Below are 25,319 nucleotides of genomic sequence, written 5' to 3'. Positions count from 1 at the left end.
GATATATATAAAGCAGCTATAAGGAAGCACTTATTATAAGGCTATCCCTGTTATATATAGCGCTTTTGGTGTGTGCTGGCAAACTCTCCCTCTGTCTCCCCAAAGGGCTAGTGGGTCCTGTCTTCGTTAGGAGCATTCCCTGTGTGTCTGCTGTGTGTCGGTATGTGTGTGTCGACATGTATGAGGACGATATTGGTGTGGAGGCGGAGCAATTGCCAAATATGAGGATGTCACCCCCTAGGGAGTCGACACCAGAATGGATGCCTTTATTTATGGAACTACGGGATAGTGTCAACACGCTAAAGCAGTCGTTTGACGACATGAGACGGCCGGACAATCAATTAGTGCCTGTCCAGGCGACTCAAACACCGTCAGGGGCTGTGAAACGCCCTTTGCCTCAGTCGGTCGACACAGACCCAGACACAGGCACTGACTCCAGTGGTGACGGTGACGAATCAACCGTATTTTCCAGTAGGGCCACACGTTATATGATTTTGGCAATGAAGGAGGCGTTACATTTAGCTGATACTACAGGTACCACTAAACAGGGTATTATGTGGGGTGTAAAAAAACTACCTATAGTTTTTCCTGAATCAGAAGAATTAAATGACGTGTGTAATGAAGCGTGGGTTGCCCCTGATAAAAAGCTGATAATTTCAAAGAAATTATTGGCATTATACCCTTTCCCGCCAGAGGTTAGGGAGCGCTGGGAAACACCTCCTAGGGTGGACAAGGCGCTAACACGCTTATCTAAACAAGTGGCGTTACCCTCTCCTGAGACGGCCGCACTTAAAGATCCATCAGATAGGAGGATGGAAAATATCCAAAAAAGTATATACACACATGCAGGTGTTATACTACGACCAGCTATAGCGACTGCCTGGATGTGCAGTGCTGGGGTAGTTTGGTCAGAGTCCCTGATTGAAAATATTGATACCCTGGACAGGGACAATATTTTACTGTCGTTAGAACAAATAAAGGATGCATTTCTTTATATGCGTGATGCACAGAGGGATATCTGCACACTGGCATCACGGGTAAGTGCTATGTCCATTTCGGCCAGAAGAGCTTTATGGACGCGACAGTGGACAGGCGATGCGGATTCAAAACGGCATATGGAAGTTTTGCCGTATAAAGGGGAGGAGTTATTTGGAGTCGGTCTATCAGATTTGGTGGCCACGGCTACAGCCGGGAAATCCACCTTTCTACCTCAAGTCACTCCCCAACAGAAAAAGGCACCGACTTTTCAACCGCAGCCCTTTCGTTCCTTTAAAAATAAGAGAGCAAAGGGCTATTCATATCTGCCACGAGGCAGAGGTCGAGGGAAGAGACAGCAACAGGCAGCTCCTTCCCAGGAACAGAAGCCCTCCCCGGCTTCTACAAAAGCCTCAGCATGACGCTGGGGCTTCTCAAGCGGACTCGGGGACGGTGGGCGGTCGTCTCAAAAATTACAGCGCGCAGTGGGCTCACTCGCAGGTAGATCCCTGGATCCTGCAGATAATATCTCAGGGGTACAGGTTGGAATTAGAGACAGATCCACCTCGCCGTTTCCTGAAGTCTGCTTTACCAACGTCCCCCTCCGAAAGGGAGACGGTTTTGGAAGCCATTCACAAGCTGTACTCTCAGCAGGTGATAGTCAAGGTACCTCTTCTACAACAAGGGAAGGGGTATTATTCCACTCTATTTGTGGTACCGAAGCCGGATGGCTCGGTAAGGCCTATTCTAAATCTGAAGTCCTTGAACCTGTACATAAAGAAGTTCAAGTTCAAGATGGAGTCACTCAGAGCAGTGATAGCGAACCTGGAAGAAGGGGACTTTATGGTATCCTTGGACATCAAGAATGCGTATCTCCACGTTCCAATTTACCCCTCACACCAGGGGTACCTCAGGTTCGTTGTACAAAACTGTCACTATCAGTTTCAGACGCTGCCGTTCGGATTGTCCACGGCACCTCGGGTCTTTACAAAGGTAATGGCCGAGATGATGATTCTTCTTCGAAGAAAAGGCATATTAATTATCCCATACTTGGACGATCTCCTAATAAGGGCAAGGTCCAGAGAACAGCTAGAGATGGGATTAGCACTGTCTCAAGAAGTGCTAAAACAGCACGGGTGGATTCTGAATATTCCAAAATCACAGTTAATGCCGACAACTCGTCTGCTGTTCCTAGGGATGATTCTGGACACGGTTCAGAAAAAGGTTTTTCTCCCGGAGGAAAAAGCCAAGGAGTTATCCGAGCTTGTCAGGAACCTCCTAAAACCAGGAAAGGTGTCTGTACATCAATGCACAAGAGTCCTGGGAAAAATGGTGGCTTCTTACGAAGCAATTCCATTCGGCAGATTCCACGCAAGAATTTTCCAAAGGGATCTGTTGGACAAATGGTCAGGGTCGCATCTTCAGATGCACCTGCGGATAACCCTGTCTCCAAGGACAAGGGTGTCTCTTCTGTGGTGGTTGCAGAGTGCTCATCTATTGGAGGGCCGCAGATTCGGCATACAGGATTGGATCCTGGTGACCACGGACGCCAGCCTGAGAGGCTGGGGAGCAGTCACACAAGGAAGAAACTTCCAGGGAGTATGGACGAGCCTGGAAACGTCTCTTCACATAAACATTCTGGAACTAAGAGCAATATACAATGCTCTAAGCCAGGCAGAACCTCTGCTTCAGGGAAAACCGGTGTTGATCCAGTCGGACAACATCACGGCAGTCGCCCATGTGAACAGACAGGGCGGCACAAGAAGCAGGAGTGCAATGGCAGAAGCTGCAAGGATTCTTCGCTGGGCAGAGAATCATGTGATAGCACTGTCAGCAGTGTTCATCCCGGGAGTGGACAACTGGGAAGCAGACTTCCTCAGCAGACACGATCTTCACCCGGGAGAGTGGGGACTTCATCCAGAAGTCTTCCACATGCTGGTAACCCGTTGGGAAAGACCAATGGTGGACATGATGGCGTCTCGCCTCAACAAAAAACTGGACAGGTATTGCGCCAGGTCAAGAGATCCGCAGGCAATAGCTGTGGACGCGCTGGTAACGCCTTGGGTGTACCAGTCGGTGTATGTGTTTCCTCCTCTGCCTCTCATACCAAAAGTATTGAGAATTATACGGCAAAGAGGCGTAAGAACGATACTAGTGGTTCCGGATTGGCCAAGAAGGACTTGGTACCCGGAACTTCAAGAGATGATCACGGAAGATCCGTGGCCTCTACCTCTAAGGAGGGACTTGCTTCAGCAGGGTCCCTGTCTGTTTCAAGACTTGCCGCGGCTGCGTTTGACGGCATGGCGGTTGAACGCCGGATCCTAAAGGAAAAAGGCATGCCGGAAGAAGTCATTCCTACTTTGATTAAAGCAAGGAAGGAAGTAACCGTGCAACATTATCACCGAATTTGGCGAAAATATGTTGCGTGGTGCGAAGATCGGAGTGCTCCGACGGAGGAATTTCAACTGGGTCGATTCCTACATTTCCTGCAATCAGGATTGTCTATGGGTCTCAAATTGGGATCTATTAAGGTTCAAATTTCGGCCCTGTCGATTTTCTTTCAAAAAGGATTGGCTTCAGTCCCTGAAGTCCAGACCTTTGTTAAGGAAGTGCTACATATACAGCCTCCTGTGGTGCCTCCAGTGGCACCGTGGGATCTCAATGTGGTTTTGGACTTTCTAAAATCTCATTGGTTTGAACCACTAAAAAAGGTGGATTTGAAATATCTCACATGGAAAGTGACCATGCTTCTAGCCCTGGCTTCGGCCAGGAGAGTGTCAGAACTGGCAGCTTTATCTTACAAAAGCCCATATCTGATTTTCCATTCGGACAGGGCAGAACTGCGGACTCGTCCGCATTTTCTCCCTAAGGTGGTGTCAGCATTTCATCTGAACCAGCCTATTGTAGTGCCTGCGGCTACAAGTGACTTGGAGGACTCCAAGTTACTGGACGTTGTCAGAGCATTAAAAATATATATTGCAAGGACAGCTGGAGTCAGAAAATCTGACTCGTTGTTTATATTGTATGCACCCAACAAGATGGGTGCTCCTGCGTCTAAGCAGACGATTGCTCGTTGGATCTGTAGCACAATCCAACTTGCACATTCTGTGGCAGGCCTGCCACAGCCTAAATCTGTAAAGGCCCACTCCACAAGGAAGGTGGGCTCATCTTGGGCGGCTGCCCGAGGGGTCTCGGCATTACAACTTTGCCGAGCAGCTACGTGGTCAGGGGAGAACACGTTTGTAAAATTTTACAAATTTGATACTCTGGCTAAGGAGGACCTGGAGTTCTCTCATTCGGTGCTGCAGAGTCATCCGCACTCTCCCGCCCGTTTGGGAGCTTTGGTATAATCCCCATGGTCCTTTCAGGAACCCCAGCGTCCACTAGGACGATAGAGAAAATAAGATTTTACTTACCGATAAATCTATTTCTCGGAGTCCGTAGTGGATGCTGGGCGCCCATCCCAAGTGCGGATTATCTGCAATAATTGTACATAGTTATTGTTAACTAATTCGGGTTATTGTTGAAGGAAGCCATCTTTCAGAGGCTCCGCTGTTATCATACTGTTAACTGGGTTTAGATCACAAGTTGTACGGTGTGATTGGTGTGGCTGGTATGAGTCTTACCCGGGATTCAAAATCCTCCCTTATTGTGTACGCTCGTCCGGGCACAGTACCTAACTGGAGTCTGGAGGAGGGTCATAGGGGGAGGAGCCAGTGCACACCACCTGATCTGGAAAAGCTTTACTTTTTGTGCCCTGTCTCCTGCGGAGCCGCTATTCCCCATGGTCCTTTCAGGAACCCCAGCATCCACTACGGACTCCGAGAAATAGATTTATCGGTAAGTAAAATCTTATTTTCAGGATGGCGGGCGCTATATAGAGCTCAATTCACCAAGCAGCTGTGTAGATAATGGGGATAGTCAGTCCCATAAATACATAGATACAAATTAAAGGAGAAACACAGCTCTTCCATGAGGAAAGAATATACTACACAATAGAAGTGAAGATGAATTTATATATATTTAAACTAATCTGCATAAAAAGACACACACATAAGTACAGAAAAACACAAATGAGATTGTGTCATAAATTAATTGCACACATGTGGCAAAAAGGTTAAAAATTGTAAAAGAATATTGTGGATATGGTATCCTAATCAAGGGGTGATTATACTTTGCCACTTTTTCATGCTCAACGTATATGTTTTTTTTTTAAGTTTTACTCTTTTTGCCACATGTGTGCAATTCATTTATGACACATAATCTCATTTGTGGAATTTGTGGAGATTGTGGAAGGAAACCGGAGTACCCCTAGGAAACCCACGCAACTACTGGGACAAATTCCACACAGTTAGGAACAGGGTGGGAAATGAACCCATGACCTCAGTGCTGTGAGGCAGTAATGGTATCCTTTACACCATCCGTACTGCCCATGAAAGGTTACTTGGTATAAATGTTTATGGAGGTATGTGTTAAACATCTACATATATAAATGAATATGTGATTAGAAGAAGGTTGAGAATGCCTGATGCAAAGTACAGTGCTGCTGAGCAAATTGACTATTCTAGGGAAATTTCCAATTTTATGTGGGGAGATATACCAAACCTGATAAATGAAGGCAAGTGGAGGTGTTTCCTATAGCAACCAATCAGATTGTAGCTGTCATTTTATATAATGTACTCTATAATGATAGGTAGAATCTGTTTGGCTAATACTGGCAACACCTCCAAGTTTTCTGTTTTAGAAGGTTTGCTAAATCTCTCCCTATAGAGTAATAAGCCAGTAGCTTCCGTATGTGCATTCCATTCTAACTATTATACAATAACTGTCGTGCAAATGTTATTTATTTTGTGTGTTTTGTCTTTGTAGAGAGTGTTCTGTGTCATGTACCAGATGGAGTTCCAATAGATATTACAGTGAAGATGATGCTTTGTTTGATCCATCTAAATATACTGGAGCCAGTCGGTGTAAGTAGTAGTAGTAGTAGTCTTCTTGAGGTTCTTTGCCTCCTGCAGTACTATGGGGCTGATTCTGACAGATCTCTGGTCAAGGATGCAAATGACGACATTTTGCATACAAGGCCTGATTCAGATGTAGTTGGCGCGTGCATTGCTGCTTCCTCCTTGGAAGCAGCAGCAATGCACGGATATGGTATGCCACAGGAGGTATCTGGTATAAGTAGACTCCTCCTGCTTGCATTTGTGATCCAGTGCTGCGTGCTAGGACGCAGCATCACTTCATTTGCAATTCTTTTGGCTGGTCACCCATGGGGTCACGAAAGCTGGCCGCAGCAGCTCCTACAAAGAGTCCAGGAAATCTCCGTCGAAGACTGATATCCTCGCCTCAGTGCCTTCCCCCCAAAATAAAGGTGACAAACATCCGTTTTGGGAAAAGAAGCTATCTCCACCCCCAAACGGCTGCAGGCTGTCATTCAACTGATGTCTGCAGCTGTTCTGCTTCCGACAATGCAGAAGCGTTGGGACCTGAATCAGGCCCACAGAGCAGGCACAGATAAAATCTACACATTTTTGCATATGTCTATCCTCTTCTGAGCTGGACGAATCTGTAGTACCATGAAATTGGGTGTTCTTAGGGTGAGAGCTGAGCGGCTTGGGAGTGTAATAGGAGTGCTTCCAATGCTCCAAGCTTCTGGGGCTGCCTGCAAATAAAGACACCTTGTGTGTGCCTCAGAATCAGCCCCTATAAGTGTATTGTTTCTTAAAGTGACTGTTTTTTTTTTAAGTTTGTTTTTCTTTGTTTAGACCATTTTTTTTGGATTGCTATTAATGTTTTAATGAATAAAAAAGTTGAATCCTGTATTAGAAACCTTGATCAACCATCCTATATAATAAAAGGCTAAAGCTGCTCCTCACCTCTATGGAGGGATTTTAAGTGTTTTGCTCACCGACATTACAGTTATGATGTTCTGTCATTTTGACGGGCTGGTAACTAGTGTTTCAGTGTTTTGTAACATGAATTTTTTTTTATTAGGCTTGATTTTATTTATTTTATATTTTTTTCAGTAAAACTCATTTTTACAGCTTATTCCTATTACATCTGAATATACTGTAAGTAGACTAAACATATTATTATATAAAGTACACTCACAGATAGATGAAATTGAAAATAAGAACAACAAGTTAATGTTAAGCATTAGTCCTACTTATTACTTTTTATAATTAAATAAATCTGAATAGTAATACAAAATGGAAATTGCCAAAGCACTTTTCAGAGAAACACCGTGCACGCACACAAAAAGGAGTTAAGCGTTAGTACTGGGTATGCATTTTGAATGAAAACACTAGTTTCTCTGACGTCCTAAGTGGATGCTGGGACTCCGTAAGGACCATGGGGAATAGCGGCTCCGCTGGAGACTGGGCACAACTATAAAGAAAGCTTTAGGTCTAACTGGTGTGCACTGGCTCCTCCCACTATGACCCTCCTCCAGACCTCAGTTAGAATCTTGTGCCCGGCTGAGCTGGATGCACACTAGGGGCTCTCCTGAGCACCTAGAAAGAAAGTATATTTAGGTTTTTTATTTTACAGTGGGATCTGCTGGCAACAGACTCACTGCAGCGAGGGACTAAGGGGAGAAGAAGCGAACCTACCTAACAGGTGGTAGTTTGGGCTTCTTAGGCTACTGGACACCATTAGCTCCAGAGGGATCGACCGCAGGACCCGACCTTGGTGTTCGTTCCCGGAGCCGCGCCGCCGCCCCCCTTACAGAGCCAGAAGCATGAAGAGGTCCGGAAAATCGGCGGCAGAAGACTTCGGTCTTCACCAAGGTAGCGCACAGCACTGCAGCTGTGCGCCATTGCTCCTCATGTACACCTCACACTCCGGTCACTGATGGGTGCAGGGCGCTGGGGGGGGGCGCCCTGAGGGCAATATATGACACCTTGGCTGGCAAATCTACATCATATATAGTCCTAGAGGCTATATAGATGTAAAAATACCCCTGCCAGTATTCCAGAAAAAGCGGGAGAAGTCCGCCGGAAAAGTGGCGGGGCCATCTCCCTCAGCACACTGGCGCCATTTTTTCCTCACAGCTCCGCTGGAAGGAAGCTCCCTGGCTCTCTCCCCTGCAGTCTGAACACTACAGAAGGGTAAAAAAGAGAGGGGGGGCACTAAATTTAGGCGCAGGATAGATATATATATATATTGATATATAAAAAGCAGCTATAAGGGAAAACACTCATTTATAGTGGGATCCCTGTGTTATATAGCGCTCTGGTGTGTGCTGGCATACTCTCTTTCTGTCTCCCCAAAGGGCTTTGTGGGGTCCTGTCCTCTGTCAGAGCATTCCATGTGTGTTTGCGGTGTGTCGGTACGGCTGTCTCGACATGTTTGATGAGGAGGCTTATGTGGAGGCGGAGCAGATGCCTGTAAATGTGATGTCACCCCCTGCGGGGTCGACACCTGAGTGGATGGTGCTGTGGAAGGAATTACGCGACAGTGTCGACTCCTTGCATAAAAGGTTTGACGACATACCTAATGTGGGACAGCCGGCTTCTCAGCCTGTGCCTGCCCAGGCGTCTCAAAAGCCATCAGGGGCTCTAAAACGCCCGCTACCTCAGATGGCAGACACAGATGTCGACACGGATACTGACTCCAGTGTCGACGACGATGAGACTAATGTAACTTCCAGTAGGGCCACACGTTACATGATTGAGGCAATGAAAAATGTGTTGCACATTTCTGATGCTACCCCCGGTACCACAAAAAAGGGTATAATGTTTGGAGAGAAAAAACTACCAGTAGCTTTTCCTCCATCTGAGGAGTTAAATGAAGTGTGTGAAGAAGCGTGGGCTTCCCCTGATAAAAAGCTGGTAATTTCTAAGAGGTTACTAATGGCGTACCCTTTCCCGCCAGAGGATAGGTCACGCTGGGAAACATCCCCTAGGGTGGATAAAGCGCTCACACGCTTGTCAAAGAAGGTGGCACTACCGTCTCCGGATACGGCCGCCCTGAAGGAATCTGCGGATAGAAAGCAGGAGGCTATCCTGAAATCTATATATACACACACAGGTGTTATACTGAGACCGGCTATTGCTTCAGCCTGGATGTGCAGTGCTGCTGTTGCATGGTCAGATTCCCTGTCAGAAAATATAGATACCCTAGACAGGGACACTATATTGCTAACCGTAGAGCATATAAAAGACGCACTTTTATACATGAGGGATGCACAGAGGGATATTTGCCGGCTGGCATCCAAAATTAGTGCAATGTCCATTTCTGCCAGGAGAGGGTTATGGACTCGGCAGTTCTGACTCGGCAGTGGACAGGAGATGCAGATTCCAAAAGACACATGGAAGTTCTGCCTTATAAGGTGAGGAGTTGTTCGGGGATGGTCTCTCGGACCTGGTTTCCACAGCAACAGCTGGGAAGTCTACATTTTTACCCCATGTTCCCTCACAACCAAAGAAAGCACTGTATTATCAGGTACAGTCCTTTCGGCCCAATAGGGGCAAGCGGGTTAGAGGCGCGTCCTTTCTGCCCAGAGGCAGAGGTAGGGGAAAGAAGCTGCAGCATACAGCCAGTTCCCAGGAGCAAAAGTCCTCCCCCGCTTCCTCTAAGTCCACAGCATGACGCTGGGGCTCCACAGGCGGAGCCAGGTACGGTGGGGGCCCGTCTCAAATATTTCAGCAATCAGTGGGCTCGCTATCCCTGGATTTTTCAGATAGTATCTCAGGGGTACAAGCTGGAATTCGAGATGTCTCCTCCCCGCCGTTTCCTCAAATCTGCCTTGCCAACCACTCCCTCAGGCAGGGAGGCAGTGTTACAGGCAATTCACAAGCTGTATTCACAACAGGTGATAGTAAAGGTACCCCTACTTAAACAAGGAAGGGGTTACTATTCCACAATGTTTGTGGTACCGAAACCGGACGGTTCGGTGAGACCCATTTTAAATTTGAAATCCTTGAACACATATATAAAAAAATTCAAGTTCAAGATGGAATCGCTCAGGGCGGTTATTGCAAGCCTGGACGAGGGGGATTACATGGTATCACTGGACATCAAGGATGCTTACCTGCATGTCCCCATTTACCATCCTCACCAGGAGTACCTCAGATTTGTGGTACAGGATTATCATTACCAATTCCAGACGTTGCCGTTCGGTCTATCCACGGCTCCGAGGGTCTTTACCAAGGTAATGGCCGAAATGATGATACTCCTTCGAAAGAAGGGAGTTTTAATTATCCCGTACTTGGACGATCTCCTGATAAAGGCGAGGTCCAGAGAGCAGTTGTTGGTCGGGGTAGCACTATCTCGGGAAGTGCTACAACAGCACGGCTGGATTCTGAACATTCCAAAGTCACAGCTGGTCCCTACGACACGTCTACTGTTCCTGGGGATGGTTCTGGACACAGAACAGAAAAAAGTGTTTCTCCCGGAGGAGAAGGCCAAGGAGCTGTCATCTCTAGTCAGAGGCCTCCTAAAACCAAAACAGGTGTCGGTGCATCACTGCACGCGGATCCTGGGAAAAATGGTAGCTTCCTACGAAGCGATTCCATTCAGCAGGTTTCATGCAAGAACCTTTCAGTGGGACCTGTTGGACAAGTGGTCCGGATCGCATCTTCAGATGCATCGATTGATAACCCTGTCTCCAAGGACAAGGGTGTCTTTGCTGTGGTGGCTGCAGAGTGCTCATCTTCAAGAGGGCCGCAGATTCGGCATACAGGACTGGGTCCTGGTGACCACGGATGCCAGCCTTCGAGGCTGGGGGGCAGTCACACAGGGAAGAAACTCCAAGGACTATGGTCAAGTCAGGAGACTTCCCTGCACATAAATATTCTGGAACTAAGGGCCATTTACAATGCCCTAAGTCAGGCAAAATCCCTGCTTCAAAACCAGCCGGTACTGATCCAGTCAGACAACATCACGGCGGTCGCCCATGTAAACCGACAGGGCGGCACGAGAAGCAGGACGGCGATGGCAGAAGCCACAAGGATTCTCCGATGGGCGGAAAATCACGCGTTAGCACTGTCAGCAGTGTTCATTCCGGGAGTGGACAACTGGGAAGCAGACTTCCTCAGCAGGCACGACCTCCACCCGGGAGAGTGGGGACTTCACCCAGAAGTCTTTCAAATGATTGTAAACCGTTGGGAAAGGCCACAGGTGGACATGATGGCGTCCCGCCTAAACAAAAAGCTAGAAAAGTATTGCGCCAGGTCAAGAGACCCTCAGGCGATAGCTGTGGACGCTCTAGTGACACCGTGGGTGTACCGGTCGGTTTATGTGTTCCCTCCTCTTCCTCTCATACCAAAGGTACTGAGGATAATACGGAGAAGAGGAGTAAGAACTATACTCATTGTTCCGGATTGGCCAAGAAGAGCTTGGTACCCGGAACTTCAAGAAATGATCTCAGAGGACCCATGGCCTCTACCGCTCAGACAAGACCTGCTGCTGCAGGGGCCCTGTCTGTTCCAAGACTTACCGCGGCTGCGTTTGACGGCATGGCGGTTGAACACCGGATCCTGAAGGAAAAGGGCATTCCGGAGGAAGTCATTCCTACGCTGATTAAGGCTAGGAAAGAAGTAACCGCAAACCATTATCACTGCATATGGCGAAAATATGTTGCGTGGTGTGAGGCCAGGAAGGCCCCAACGGAGGAATTTCAGCTGGGCCGTTTCCTGCACTTCCTACAGTCAGGGGTGACTATGGGCCTTAAATTAGGTTCCATTAAGGTCCAGATTTCGGCTCTATCGATTTTCTTCCAGAGAGAACTGGCTTCACTACCTGAAGTTCAGACTTTTGTTAAGGGAGTGCTGCATATTCAGCCACCTTTTGTGCCTCCAGTGGCACCTTGGGATCTCAACGTGGTGTTGGATTTCCTAAAGTCACATTGGTTTGAGCCACTGAAAACCGTGGATTTGAAATATCTCACGTGGAAAGTGGTCATGTTGTTGGCATTGGCTTCGGCCAGGCGTGTATCAGAATTGGCGGCTTTGTCACATAAATGCCCTTATCTGATTTTCCATATGGATAGGGCAGAATTGAGGACTCGTCCCCAGTTTCTCCCTAAAGTGGTATCAGCGTTTCATCTGAACCAACCTATTGTGGTACCTGCGGCTACAAAAGACTTGGAGGCTTCCAAGTTGTTGAACGTAGTCAGGGCCCTGAAAATATGTTTCCAGGACAGCTGGAGTCAGAAAGACTGACTCGCTATTTATCCTGTATGCGCCCAACAAGTTGGGTGCACCTGCTTCAAAGCAGACTATTGCTCGCTGGATCTGTAGTACGATTCAGCTTGCACATTCTGCGGCTGGACTGCCGCATCCTAAATCAGTGAAAGCCCATTCCACGAGGAAGGTGGGCTCTTCTTGGGCGGCTGCCCGAGGGGTCTCGGCTCTTCAACTTTGCCGAGCAGCTACTTGGTCGGGGTCAAACACATTTGCTAAATTCTACAAGTTTGACACCCTGGCTGAGGAGGACCTAGAGTTTGCCCATTCGGTGCTGCAGAGTCATCCGCACTCTCCCGCCCGTTTGGGAGCTTTGGTATAATCCCCATGGTCCTTACGGAGTCCCAGCATCCACTTAGGACGTCAGAGAAAATAAGAATTTACTCACCGGTAATTCTATTTCTCGTAGTCCGTAGTGGATGCTGGGCGCCCATCCCAAGTGCGGATTGTCTGCAATACTTGTATATAGTTATTGCTTAACTAAAGGGTTATTGTTGAGCCATCTGTTGAGAGGCTCAGTTGTTATCATACTGTTAACTGGGTATTGTATCACGAGTTATACGGTGTGATTGGTGTGGCTGGTATGAGTCTTACCCGGGATTCAAAATCCTTCCTTCTTGTGTCAGCTCTTCCGGGCACAGTATCCTAACTGAAGAACTGGAGGAGGGTCATAGTGGGAGGAGCCAGTGCACACCAGTTAGACCTAAAGCTTTCTTTATAGTTGTGCCCAGTCTCCTGCGGTGCCGCTATTCCCCATGGTCCTTACGGAGTCCCAGCATCCACTACGGACTACGAGAAATAGAATTACCGGTGAGTAAATTCTTATTTTTTTAGTATAATAGACCTTTGTTTAAAAACTCACAGAGCTGTGCCAGTAGTCACAGCGTAATGAAAAAACAAAACAAAGATATGTAAATGTGTGTATATAAAAAAAATTGTTACACCAGCCAACCCTGCTAGTTACAATGTAAGTGAAGTCAAGCTACATGAATCCTGTTATTAAAGGAAAACTTTTTTTTTTTTTAATAAATATACGGATGTGGTATGGAAGGTAGATAGTGTCTAGGTCAACCACTATTGGTCGACAGTAACTAGGTCGACAGGGTCTTTAGGTCGACATGGTCTAGGTCGACAGGTCAAAAGGTCGACACGAGTTGTTTTTTTTTGTTGTTGTTGTTTTCTTCATAGAGTGACCAGGAACTCCAATTAGTGCACCGTGTCCCCTCACATGGCTCTCTTCGCTCGCCATGCTTCGGGCAAGGTGCCTCGCTCCGCTACCGCTTTGCTCTGCATAGATTACCGTTCCAATCGTAGTTCACGTGGATCGTTAAGTGTGAAAAGGTTCAAGAGAAAAAAAAAAAGTGAAAAACTCATGTCGACCTATTGACCTGTCGACCTAGAACATGTCGACCTAGAGACCCTGTCGACCTAGTTACTGTTGACCAATAGTGGTCGACCTAGTTACTGTCGACCTAGAGACCGGATGCCAAATATACATACAGGAATTTATTTTCTTTTTTAGCCCATGTTGACATCCTTAATGGAGCAGAATCCAGAAGAAATGGGAGATTTGTATCTAGATGTGGCAGAAGCTTTTCTTGATATTGGAGAATATAATTCTGCATTACCTCTCCTTAGTGCACTGGTGTGCTCTGAAAAATATAATCTGGCTGTTGTTTGGCTACGACATGCAGGTAAGAGCTAGTCTTAACCGGATACTAACAAGTGACAATTATGCAATGTTAAAATGCCCATTTAGTCTTACAGGTGTATACAGTGTCTGTATACTCTGCTTCTGATGCTGGGATTTATAATCTGAGCAAACAGAGAGAGGGGGGGGGGTACTTTTTTACCCTCCTAGTATCCCCCCAGCACATTGACTAATACCTGCAACAATACCTGAACCTCTATGGTAGTAGAATCTCAGAGATATTTGTTCTGTGAATTTGCAAGTACATGGAAAAGCTGCTGAGCTGCGTCACAGCATCTCTGATAGCAGTCCTACACTACATAGTAGCAGTACACACATAGGACCATGTGATTTGTCTACAGTAAGGCCTCGTGATAAAGGCTCATACAAAATTACATCCAGATTGAGGGCTAGTTTACCTGAGAGCCGCCCCTAAGATCTTCCATTAGACTACAAGGACCTGCATGCCTTCCAAATTGTTTGCAATTTATAATCTGAGTTAGTGTGTGTATTCAGTTTGGTCATGCTCTTACTAGAAAATGAAAAGGCTGACCATCCCAGCAAGCAAATATTTAGTCGTCACATAGTAAACTTTCTGTTCTGATTTTGCTCTATTCGAAGCTACTCTATTACTTAGTAAAATATTTTACAAAATTGCTCTTCCCCCCAACCAAGGTCCTGGGGGTTGCTCCATGCTGCCTGTGATTGGTCCTCCCACTCAAACCTCTGCTGCAATTTGCAGTTGGTAAACAAAACTTATTTACTGGATATGTATTACGGAAAGAGAAGGGTGGGGATAGGGTGTTGGCACCTTAATAAAAAATGACTGGAATTGCTCTTTTGTGGAGATGTATAGACAGTGATCGTCTCTGGATTTCATCGTGCAGATGCAATGTAGAGGCCAGTGAATTTCATGCAGCTATGTTCAAAAATGTTTAACACCAAATTAAAAATAATAGTGATTTACTGCATTATTTGTGGTGAATATGGCACCGATTGGAGGGCTGCGGCATCTGTAAAATTGGGCATGTGATGTAGGTTTAAATGTTTAAACATATCTGAAGATGGCCGACATGAAATTGTAAACTCTCTAAAATTTTATTTAGTTCCCTACAAGCACATCTTGGGGGCAAATATAAGGTAGAAAAGTTGATGGTCTCCTGATCCAATAAATATAATTTGTATTTTTAATAAAGAAACTGCAACAAAATACATGTGAGAAACATGCCTTTGTATGAACATCTAGTTTGGTTTGCTTCAATTTTTCCATCTATTCTAAAAAGACACCAGTAAGGATATTTGTGATATGTCCGGCACGGTTAAACTGGCAGATAATCATTGCATGCTGTCCATACCTCCCAACATTGATGACAGTGAATTTGGAACCTCTCGTGCGCACAAAAAGGAGGCTGGACCTTGCTGGGCTCCTGGAAAGGGGGCGGAGTCCCCCGGTGTCATCACCGTGGAGGCGTTTCCAGCATTCTGTAAGATTTTGGGCTGCCCCAGGCCCTCACTGCACAGTGTATGGAGCCGTGCATAGAACGGTAACCGTGCTCTTCGCCCCGGGACACCAGCCTGTGGGAGGGACATCAGGACAGTACTAAAAAAATAGAACTATCCTGTGATATGTGCGGTCTAACATAGGCTGTTACATGAATTGGTTTTTACCAATTGGTTTTTACATTTCTGCTGTGGGTAGTCTAAAAAAGACCTTACCTATTTTTGTATTGTTTAAACAGTGTGCAATAAACTAACCGACCCTATAATGTTTTCAGGATATAAATACTTCCTTACAGGCTATTTATCTCATGTTACAGATTGTTTAAAAGCTCTGGGGCACATGGAGAGTGCTGCAGAGAGTTACTGTAAGGTGGTGGATATGGCTCCCCTGCACTTGGATGCTAGGATCTCTCTCTCTACACTTCAACAGCAACTTGGTCACCCAGAAAAAGCATTGGAGGCATTAGAACCAATGTATGATCCAGATACATTGGCACAGGATGCAAATGCTGCCCAACAAGTAGGTATCCAGATGATGTGGCTATAAATCAAAAAAAGTATCTATATATGTAACTATTAAATAATATGCTAATGCGTCCATTTAATACAAGTGCAATGAGGGCTGGAAGGAGGTTTCACCTCATCTCAACTCATGTTGGATGCCTGATGTCCAGACACATCTCCCACCCCCCCCCCCAAGTTCTGTAAAATGCGTCAAATTCAGATCTGCAATTCTATGCATATACTGTTTGCGCTGTTATTATTTGAGATTTTTTTGGTATTAGGTAGATCTATTTAAATGTTATCAGGCAAAGTCAATGTGTGAATAACTTGACACCTTTAAAATCGATATATTTTGAGTCACAACAAATAAGTGGATGGAGAATACAGTATAACAGGGTCTCTTTTGCCTATATTGTGACATTTACCAATTTTACTACCATTACGCCACCCCATAAATTTTAAGTAAGTTGATTATCCATTTCATCGGCTTAACCAATCGAATAGTTAGCAACTATTACAGTATATCACATTGAAAATACTATTTATACCGATTGAATTTGACGGCAGTTAAGAACCACTTGGCCCATATAGTCTGCCCCTTTTATTATCCTTTAGGTAATCTCAGTCCTTTTAGATCTTTAGTTCTTTGTAAGGATAGTCATATGCCTATCCCAAGCATGTTTAAATAGCTCTACTGTCTTAGCCTTTACCACCTCTGATGGGAGGCCATTCCACTTATCTACTGCCCTTTCGGTGAAGTAATTTTTCCTTAAATTTCCCTTGAACCTGCCTCCATCCAGTTTCAATGTATGTCCTTAAGTTAATACTTCTCTTCTTTAGAAGAATGTTTCCTTCCTGTACTTTGTTAAAACCCTTGGTATATTTGAAATTTCTGTTACGACCATTTCTCCCAACAAAAATGCCAGCGCCGACATCCCGAATGAGATCACAAAGTCGGAGCCAGCATCCCGACCGCTGTGATCCCAATAGAGTGGCTGCCGGGCCACCATAGAGTTAAGGTGTGTTTGGGGGGGAGGGGGAGGTTAGGTTTAGGCTGTGGGGAGGGGGGTTAGTTTTAGGCATCACTGGGGAGTGTTACGGTTAAGCTGCGGGGAGGGGGTCCGGTTTAGGCTGCGAGAAGGGGAGGTTAGGTTTAGGCACCACCGGCCAGGGCTAAGGTTATGCTTCGGGGGAAAAAGCTTAGGTTTAGGCTGCGAGAGTTAGGTTTACGAGGTGAGGAGTAGCATGCTCGGGTTTCTAAACAGCGGGATGCCGCGGTTGGTATTCTGACCGCTGGCATTTCAGCCCCAACCAAACATCTGATTTGCCTTTCTCATTGCTTTCCTGTCTTTAAGTCACTTGAAATAGTGACTCCTAAATCCCTTTACTCCTCAGTAGTTTCTGTTATAGTACCCTTAATACTATGTTTAGCCATTGGGTTTTTGAGGCTCAAGTGCATGATTTTGCATTTTTTAGCATTAAAATGTAGTTGCCATGTTCTTGACCATTTTTTAAGCCTACCTAGCTCATAATTCATTTGTTTTACCCCTCCTGGTGTATCTACCCTGTTGCGAAACTTTTGTGTCATCTGTAAAAAGGCATACTTTCCCTTTGATTCTATTTGCAAAGATATCAAAGAGCACTGGTCCAAGTACAGATCCATAGGGTACTCCACTGGCAGCCTTTCTCCCTCATTTCACTCCATTTAATACAACTGTCTGTTTCCTATCCTGCAACCAGGTTCTTATCCATTTAACTTTTTTGTAATCCAATACCACTCTTTTGAGGTTATTTAGCAGCCTGCGATGTGGGACAGTGTCAATTGCCTTACTAAAGTCTGCTACACCCATCCCCGCCCTATCTATTATTTTAGTCATAGAGTCAAAAAGTTATTAAAATTTGTTTGGCATGATCTCACACCAGTAAATCCATGCTGTTTAGGATCTCGTAAATTGCTTGATTTAAGATATTTCAAAACTCTTTATTTTAATAGTGTTTCCATTAATTTCCCTACTACTGATGTAAGGCTTACTGGTCTGTAGTTACTTGCTTCTTCCTTGCTTCCACTTTTGTGCAATGGAACTGCATTCGCGCTTTTCCAGTCCTCTGGAATTGCACCTGTATCTAGTGACTGGTTGAATAATTATGTTAATGGTGCTACCAGCAGATCTTTAAGCTCTTTTAGTGTCCTTGGATGTATCCCTTCTGACCCATTAATTTATCCACTTTATAGCTTTGCTAAGTTATTATTGGCTAAATTTTGTTTTCATATATTTCACATCTACATACATGATTTCAGTACAATACTGAATGTATGTATTTATATTTTGTGCTCATACGATAGTAAAATGCACCTTACAGAACAATGTTGACCTGTATCTTTAAAAGGTTAGAGAATCACATGACAATAATATTATCTGTACTCTCATAAATATGTACTATATGTGGTGCATTTCTCGTCACCAAATTTGTAATGTGTAAATATAGACCTAGTCAGTATAAAAATCCTTCTCCAAACCGTGTCATTAACAGGCCTTTGGCAATGATAAGTAGTCACGAGTAGATGATGGAGGACAGTTATCCTGTTTAAAGTACCTGTTACCAATTGCCTAAATTCTTACAATATGAATGCACAGGAACTATATGAGAACATTTTTCCTTACTACTCTTACCATGAAGTACACTTAATATACTTTGATATGTATGGATGTGTGTGTGTGTGTGTGTGTGTGTGTGTGTGTGTGTGTGTGTGTGTGTGTGTGTGTGTGTGTGTATATTCATATTCATAGTTTACATTGAACTACAGTTAAAATCAATTGCACTCACCCCAGTCTGGAGTGCAGTATTACTGGCTTGTAAGACAAACCCAAATTGCCCTCATATAGGCTTCATTTTCTCTTGCATCTGAGCACCTCATTATGGCCCTCATTCCGAGTTGTTCGCTCGTTCTTTTTCATCGCATCGCAGTGAAAATCCGCTTAGTACGCATGCGCAAAGTTCGCACTGCGACTGCGCCAAGTAACTTTACTATGAAGAAAGTATTTTTACTCACGGCTTTTTCTTCGCTCCGGCGATCGTAATGTGATTGACAGGAAATGGGTGTTACTGGGCGGAAACACGGCGTTTCAGGGGCGTGTGGCTGAAAACGCTACCGTTTCCGGAAAAAACGCAGGAGTGGCCGGAGAAACGGTGGGAGTGCCTGGGCGAACGCTGGGTGTGTTTGTGACGTCAACCAGGAACGACAAGCACTGAACTGATCGCACAGGCAGAGTAAGTCTGAAGCTACTCTGAAACTGCTAAGTAGTTAGTAATCGCAATATTGCGAATACATCGGTCGCAATTTTAAGAAGCTAAGATTCACTCCCAGTAGGCGGCGGCTTAGCGTGAGCAACTCTGCTAAATTCGCCTTGCGACCGATCAACTCGGAATGAGGGCCTATGTTCAGTCTTCAGCTGTTCAAACCCACGTAAACACGGAGAATATACAAACTCTACACAATTAGAGTTTTAAGCTTTTAGTATTTGTTACTTTTTAATGACAAAAATACATAGTTACATAGTCTGTGAGGTTGAAAAGAGGCAAAATGCCATCAGGTTCAGCCTGTATTCTGCGTTAATCTGTTCATATTATAATGCGCCTGCTGAATTAATGGTTTAGTACCGATTGACAGCAATGATTCCTACCACTCCCAGATAATTTTAATGTCAATATGTTAAATGCAAAAGCCCTGGATACATTTTCCAGTTAGAAATTTATCCAATCCGTTTTTAAATGCATTTACAGAGTCTGCCATTATTACCTTCTATGGCAGTGAGTTCCAAATCTTTATTGCTCTTACCGTGAAGAACCCTTTCCTACGTTGTGTACAGAATTTTCTCTCTTCTAGCCTGAGCGAGTGCCCACGCATCCAATAGAGTTCTTTTAATAAACAAATCCGCTGCTAGCTCCTTGTAATGACCCATTACATATTTGAAGATATTAATAATGTTTCCTTTTAGTCTCCTCTTCTCTAGTGTGTACATTTTTAGCCTAGTAAGCCTTTCCTCATACTACAGAGTCTCTAACCGTTTAATCAATTTAGTAGCTCGCCTTTGAACTCTTTCTAGTTCCCCAATATCTTTTTTTATAATGTGGTGCCCAGAACTGAACACCCTATTCCAGATGCGGACGTACCAATGATTTGTACAGTGGCAGAATTACATCCTCGTCCCTTGTCTCAATGGCCCGTTTAATGCACGCAAGCACTTTACTTGCCTTCTTTGCTGCAGTTTGACATTGTGTACTGTTATTAAGCCTATTATCTATGAGCACCACCAAATCTTTTTCCACCATAGTTACCCCTAGATTTTCTCCATCTAGAATGTAGTGATAATGTCAATTATTACCATTAAATATAAAGCTATACACTATTACAGACTGAGTACGCTATTTGCGTACTGAGTACCGTAGGGGTACGTACTTAGCGTAACAGATGCTAGGCCGTGGGCGCGACGCACGAGCGACACGTACGCTCACGGATTCACGCTCCGTATCAAGCACGCTATAGGCGTACCGAGTACCGTACTGCTACGCTATTGGCGTAGCGGACGCTGCGCCGTGAGAGTGAGACACGAGCGGCGCAGACGCTCACAGAATGATACGCAGTAAACCTTATTAATAAAACACAGTAAGAATATGCTTATTCTCTAAACCTTAGTAGTCAGATACTACAATGATGTAACGCTTAAAAACCTTAACAATGTGTATGCTGTTTGAGCGATTGAGACGCTAAGAAAAGCCCTTTGCAGTAAACAGTGAGAAAACAAGACCTGGTTTGGATTTAAAAACCACAGCAGCTCTAACACCGCCGTGGATGGTTTAGAGAAAAAGGGAAACACAATAGAAGTTATACACTACAAACGAACATAGAAATCTAAATAGAATAACAGAAAATAATGTGAACAATTGCAAACAAGAGCGAACAAATGAGAACATAAATGGCGAACAAAATGGCTACAGAGAATAATAGATACGTGGGGATGATTCGCAAGCGCGACCTGAATCCAGTCCTCAGCATTCAGGGAGAAAGCCTTCAGAGAGAGTGAGGCTGGCCAGGCAATGGTGGTCTTTATATAGCACAACATACATTCACAATACAATGGTACCTTGTAATCTCATTGTTCATTGGACACAGGAATGTGTCTCCACATTATAGCAAGGGTCATAGGTGGATTTGAACAGGTGGGCTGTGTCTTTTCCCAACTGCTCTGGTGGGAGGTATCCTCAGGATTCCCGCCGCATGTGTAATTTACAGCAAATACAGTTAATGTTTATAAACTACATTTGTACATAACTATACGCAGGAGCGAGCGATCCTTTTTTAACTAGCATCGGAATGTTACCCTTAAAATACCCTACAGCTGGATACTAGACACTACCTTTCAACCTTTGTCTGACCCTTCCTATCATGTAAAGAGGAATCTCTCTGTCCAGGAACAGTTTAAACTAAACATACTCGCTGACATTGTCTAGGGGAATATTAACTACAAAACACACTATATGGGTTAAATATGCTACGATCGAGTCGCACGCTAGACGCTTACAAACTCTACCATAAATGCGCAAACCACGCGCGTGATCGCCGGAGCGATCTTTACGCAAATTGCGGATATGTGCACGCACGGCAGAGTGTGTGCACGCGCAGCGGGCATGTGCATGAGGGGTTAGTACAAGGCATATGCATCATGATATTTTTTGACTTTGACAGTAGGATGTAAGTATGTTTTTTGTCCCAAAATGCACAACTTTGCATTTTTCTATATTGAACCTCATTTTCCATTTAGACGCCCAGATTTCCAGTTTAACTAAGTAATTCTGTAGAGAGACTACTGCGCCTTCTGAATTAATTACCTTACACAGTTTAGTATCATTTGCAAAGATTGACACTCTGCTTTCCAGGCCTATTCCTAGATCATTGATAAATATAGTGAACAGCCGTGGGCAAGAACGGACCCTTGTGGTATTCCGCTGACTACTGGTGCCCAGCTGGAGAACATCCCATTGACAACTACTCGTTGTACCCTGTTATCCAGCCAATTACTTATCCATGTACAAACAGTATTTCCTAGGCCAAGTTCCCTGAATTTGTTGATCAGTCTCCTATGAGGCACCGTATCGAAGGCTTTTGCAAAATCTAAATACAACACGTCCACTGCTTTTTCCTGGTCAAGATTCTCGCTCACTTCCTCACAATACAAGGCAAAAATAAACAAAGTTCTGGAAACAGCCAAGTTTTCATCTGAAACTGGGGCTGTTTCTATTGAAAACACACAGGTTTCATTGAACCTGTGTGTTTTCATGAGAATTTTTTTCTCTCTAACGTCCTAGTGGATGCTGGGGACTCCGTAAGGACCATGGGGAATAGACGGGCTCCGCAGGAGACTGGGCACTCTAAAGAAAGATTAGGTACTATCTGGTGTGCACTGGCTCCTCCCTCTATGCCCCTCCTCCAGACCTCAGTTAGAATCTGTGCCCGGCCAGAGCTGGGTGCTCCTAGTGGGCTCTCCTGAGCCTGCTAGTAAAAGAAAGTATTTGTTAGGTTTTTTATTTTCAGTGAGCTTCTGCTGGCAACAGACTCACTGCTACGAGGGACTGAGGGGAGAGAAGCAAACCTACCTGTCTACAGCTAGGTTGCGCTTCTTAGGCTACTGGACACCATTAGCTCCAGAGGGTTCGAACACAGGCATCTGTCCTCGATAGTCTTCATTTAAGGTAGCGCACAGCACCGCAGCTGTGCGCCATTGCTCCCAGCACACTTTCACACTCTGGGCAGCAATTGAAGTACCTTTTTGGCATAACATACATATATACAGTCAGGCACTGTATATATGTAAAAAACCCCGCCATTTTTTTCACACAGAAGCGGGACAGAAGCCCGCCGCTGAGGGGGCGGGGCCTTCTTCCTCAGCACACCAGCGCCATTTTCTCTTCACAGCTCCGCTGGAAGGACGCTCACCAGGCTCTCCCCTGCAGTATCCAGGTACAAGAAGGGTAAAAAAGAGAGGGGGGGCACATAAATTTAGGCGCAAAAGACATAAAATCGGCAGCTTATTGGGTAATCGCTTATTATAGTGAATATCCCTGGGTTATATAGCGCTGTGGTGTGTGCTGGCATACTCTCTCTCTGTCTCCCCAAAGGCCTTTGTGGGGTCCTGTCCTCAGTTAGAGCATTCCCTGTGTGTGTGCTGTGTGTCGGTACGGCTGTGTCGACATGTTTGATGAGGAGGGTTACGTGGAGGCGGAGCAAGTGCGGATAAATGTGGTGTCGCCGCTGACTGGATGGATATGTGAAAGGTCTTAAATGATAATGTAAGCTCCTTGCATAAAAGGTTTGATGACGCTGCAGCCTTGGGACAGCCGGGGTCTCAACCCGGGCCTGCCCAGGCGACTCAGAGGCCGTCAGGGTCTCATAAACGCCCACTATCTCAGATGGTTGACACAGATGCCGACACGGAGTCCGACTCCAGTGTCGACGATGATGAGGCACAATTACAGCCTAAGATGACCAAGGCCATCCGCTACATGATTATTGCAATGAAAGATGTATTGCACATTTCAGAGGTTAACCCTGTCCCTGACAAGAGGGTGTATATGTTTGGGGAGAAAAAGCAGGCAGTGACTTTTCCCCCGTCACATGAATTAAATGAGTTATGTGAAGAAGCGTGGAGTTCCCCTGATAAGAAAGTGGTGATTTCCAAAAAATTACTGCTGGCGTACCCTTTCCCGCCAACGGACAGGTTACGTTGGGAATCCTCCCCTAGGGTAGACAAGGCGCTGACACGCTTATCTAAGAAGGTGGCCCTGCCGTCTCAGGATACGGCCGCCCTAAAGGATCCTGCGGATAGGTAGCAGGAAGCTATCTTGAAGTCAGTGTATACACACTCTGGTACTCTACTGAGACCAGCTATTGCTTCAGCCTGGATGTGTAGCGCTGTAGCAGCATGGACAGATACTCTGTCAGAGGACATAGATGCCCTGGACAGGGATACTGTCTTGCTAACCCTGGGCCATATAAAAGATGGAGGTTTTGCCTTATAAGGGTGAGGAATTGTTTGGGGACGGCCTCTCGGACCTTGTGTCCACAGCGACAGCTGGAAAGTCGACTTTCTTGCCTCAGGTTTCCTCACAGCCTAAGAAAGCACCGTATTATTAAATGCAGTCCTTTCGTTCTCAGAGAAGCAAGAAGGTCAGAGGTGCATCCTTTCTTGGCAGGGGTAGAGGAAAGAAGCTGCACCATGCAGCTAGTTCCCAGGAACAAAAGTCCTCCCCGGCTTCCACTAAGTCCACCGCATGACGCTGGGGCTCCACAGGCGGAGCCAGGAGCGGTGGGGGCGCGTCTCCGAAAATTCAGCAACCAGTGGGTTCGCTCACAGGTGGATCCTTGGGCTATACAAATTGTATCTCAGGGATACAAGCTGGAGTTCGAAGTGACTCCCCCTCACCGTTACCTAAAATCAGCCTTGCCAGCTTCCCCCACGGAAAGGGAGGTAGTCCTGGCGGCAATTCACAAGCTGTACCTCCAGCAAGTGATAATAATGGTCCCCCTCCTTCAACAGGGAAGGGGGTTACTATTCCACACTGTTTGTGGTACCGAAACCGGACGGTTCGGTAAGACCCATTCTGAATTTAAAATCCTTGAACATTTATATGAAAAAATTCAAGTTCAAAATGGAATCGCTCAGAGCGGTCATTGCAAGCCTGGAAGAGGGGGATTTTATGGTATCTCTGGACATAAAGGATGCTTACTTGCATGTCCCCATTTATCCACCTCACCAGGAGTACCTCAGGTTTGTGGTACAGGACTGTCATTACCAATTCCAGACGTTGCCGTTTGGTCTGTCCACGGCACCGAGAGTATTTACCAAGGTAATGGCCGAAATGATGGTACTCCTTCGGAAGCAAGGAGTTACGGTTATCCCGTACTTGGACGATCTCCTCATAAGGGCGAGGTCCAGGGAGCAGTTGTTGATCAGCGTAGCACACTCTCAGGAAGTGTTGCAACAGCACGGCTGGATTCTGAATATTCCAAAGTCGCAGCTGATTCCTACGACGCGTCTGCCCTTCCTGGGTATGATTCTGGACACAGAACAGAAGAAGGTGTTTCTCCCGGAGGAGAAGGCCCAGGAGTTAGTGACTCTGGTCAGGGACCTCCTAAAACCAAAACAGGTGTCGGTGCATCACTGCACGCGAGTCCTGGGAAAGATGGTGGCCTCATACGAAGCCATTCCCTTCGGCAGGTTCCATGCGAGGATCTTTCAGTGGGATCTGTTGGACAAGTGGTCCGGATCGCATCTTTAGATGCATCGGCTGATCACCCTGTCCCCGAGGGCCAGGGTGTCTCTTCTGTGGTGGCTGCAGAGTGCTCATCTTCTCGAGGGCCGCAGGTTCGGCATACAGGACTGGGTCCTGGTGACCACGGATGCAAGCCT

General features: G+C 45.7%; 1 protein-coding gene across 5 annotated transcripts in view; it reads left to right on the top strand.

Moving 5' to 3' along the window:
- Nucleotides 1–25,319, top strand: part of GTF3C3 (general transcription factor IIIC subunit 3) — a 343,614-nt gene that overhangs the window by 124,251 nt on the left and 194,044 nt on the right. For all 5 annotated transcript variants that reach the window (XM_063936927.1, XM_063936928.1, XM_063936925.1 and 2 more), the window contains exons 10-12: nucleotides 5,845–5,942; nucleotides 13,681–13,852; nucleotides 15,666–15,868. In XM_063936927.1, the coding sequence (XP_063792997.1) occupies nucleotides 5,845–5,942; nucleotides 13,681–13,852; nucleotides 15,666–15,868 (473 nt within the window). The remainder of the gene's footprint in view (nucleotides 1–5,844; nucleotides 5,943–13,680; nucleotides 13,853–15,665; nucleotides 15,869–25,319) is intronic.

Source organism: Pseudophryne corroboree, chromosome 8 (genome assembly GCF_028390025.1).
Source record: "Pseudophryne corroboree isolate aPseCor3 chromosome 8, aPseCor3.hap2, whole genome shotgun sequence".
NCBI lineage: Eukaryota > Metazoa > Chordata > Amphibia > Anura > Myobatrachidae > Pseudophryne > Pseudophryne corroboree.
This window is presented reverse-complemented; position numbering and strand designations above follow the sequence as displayed.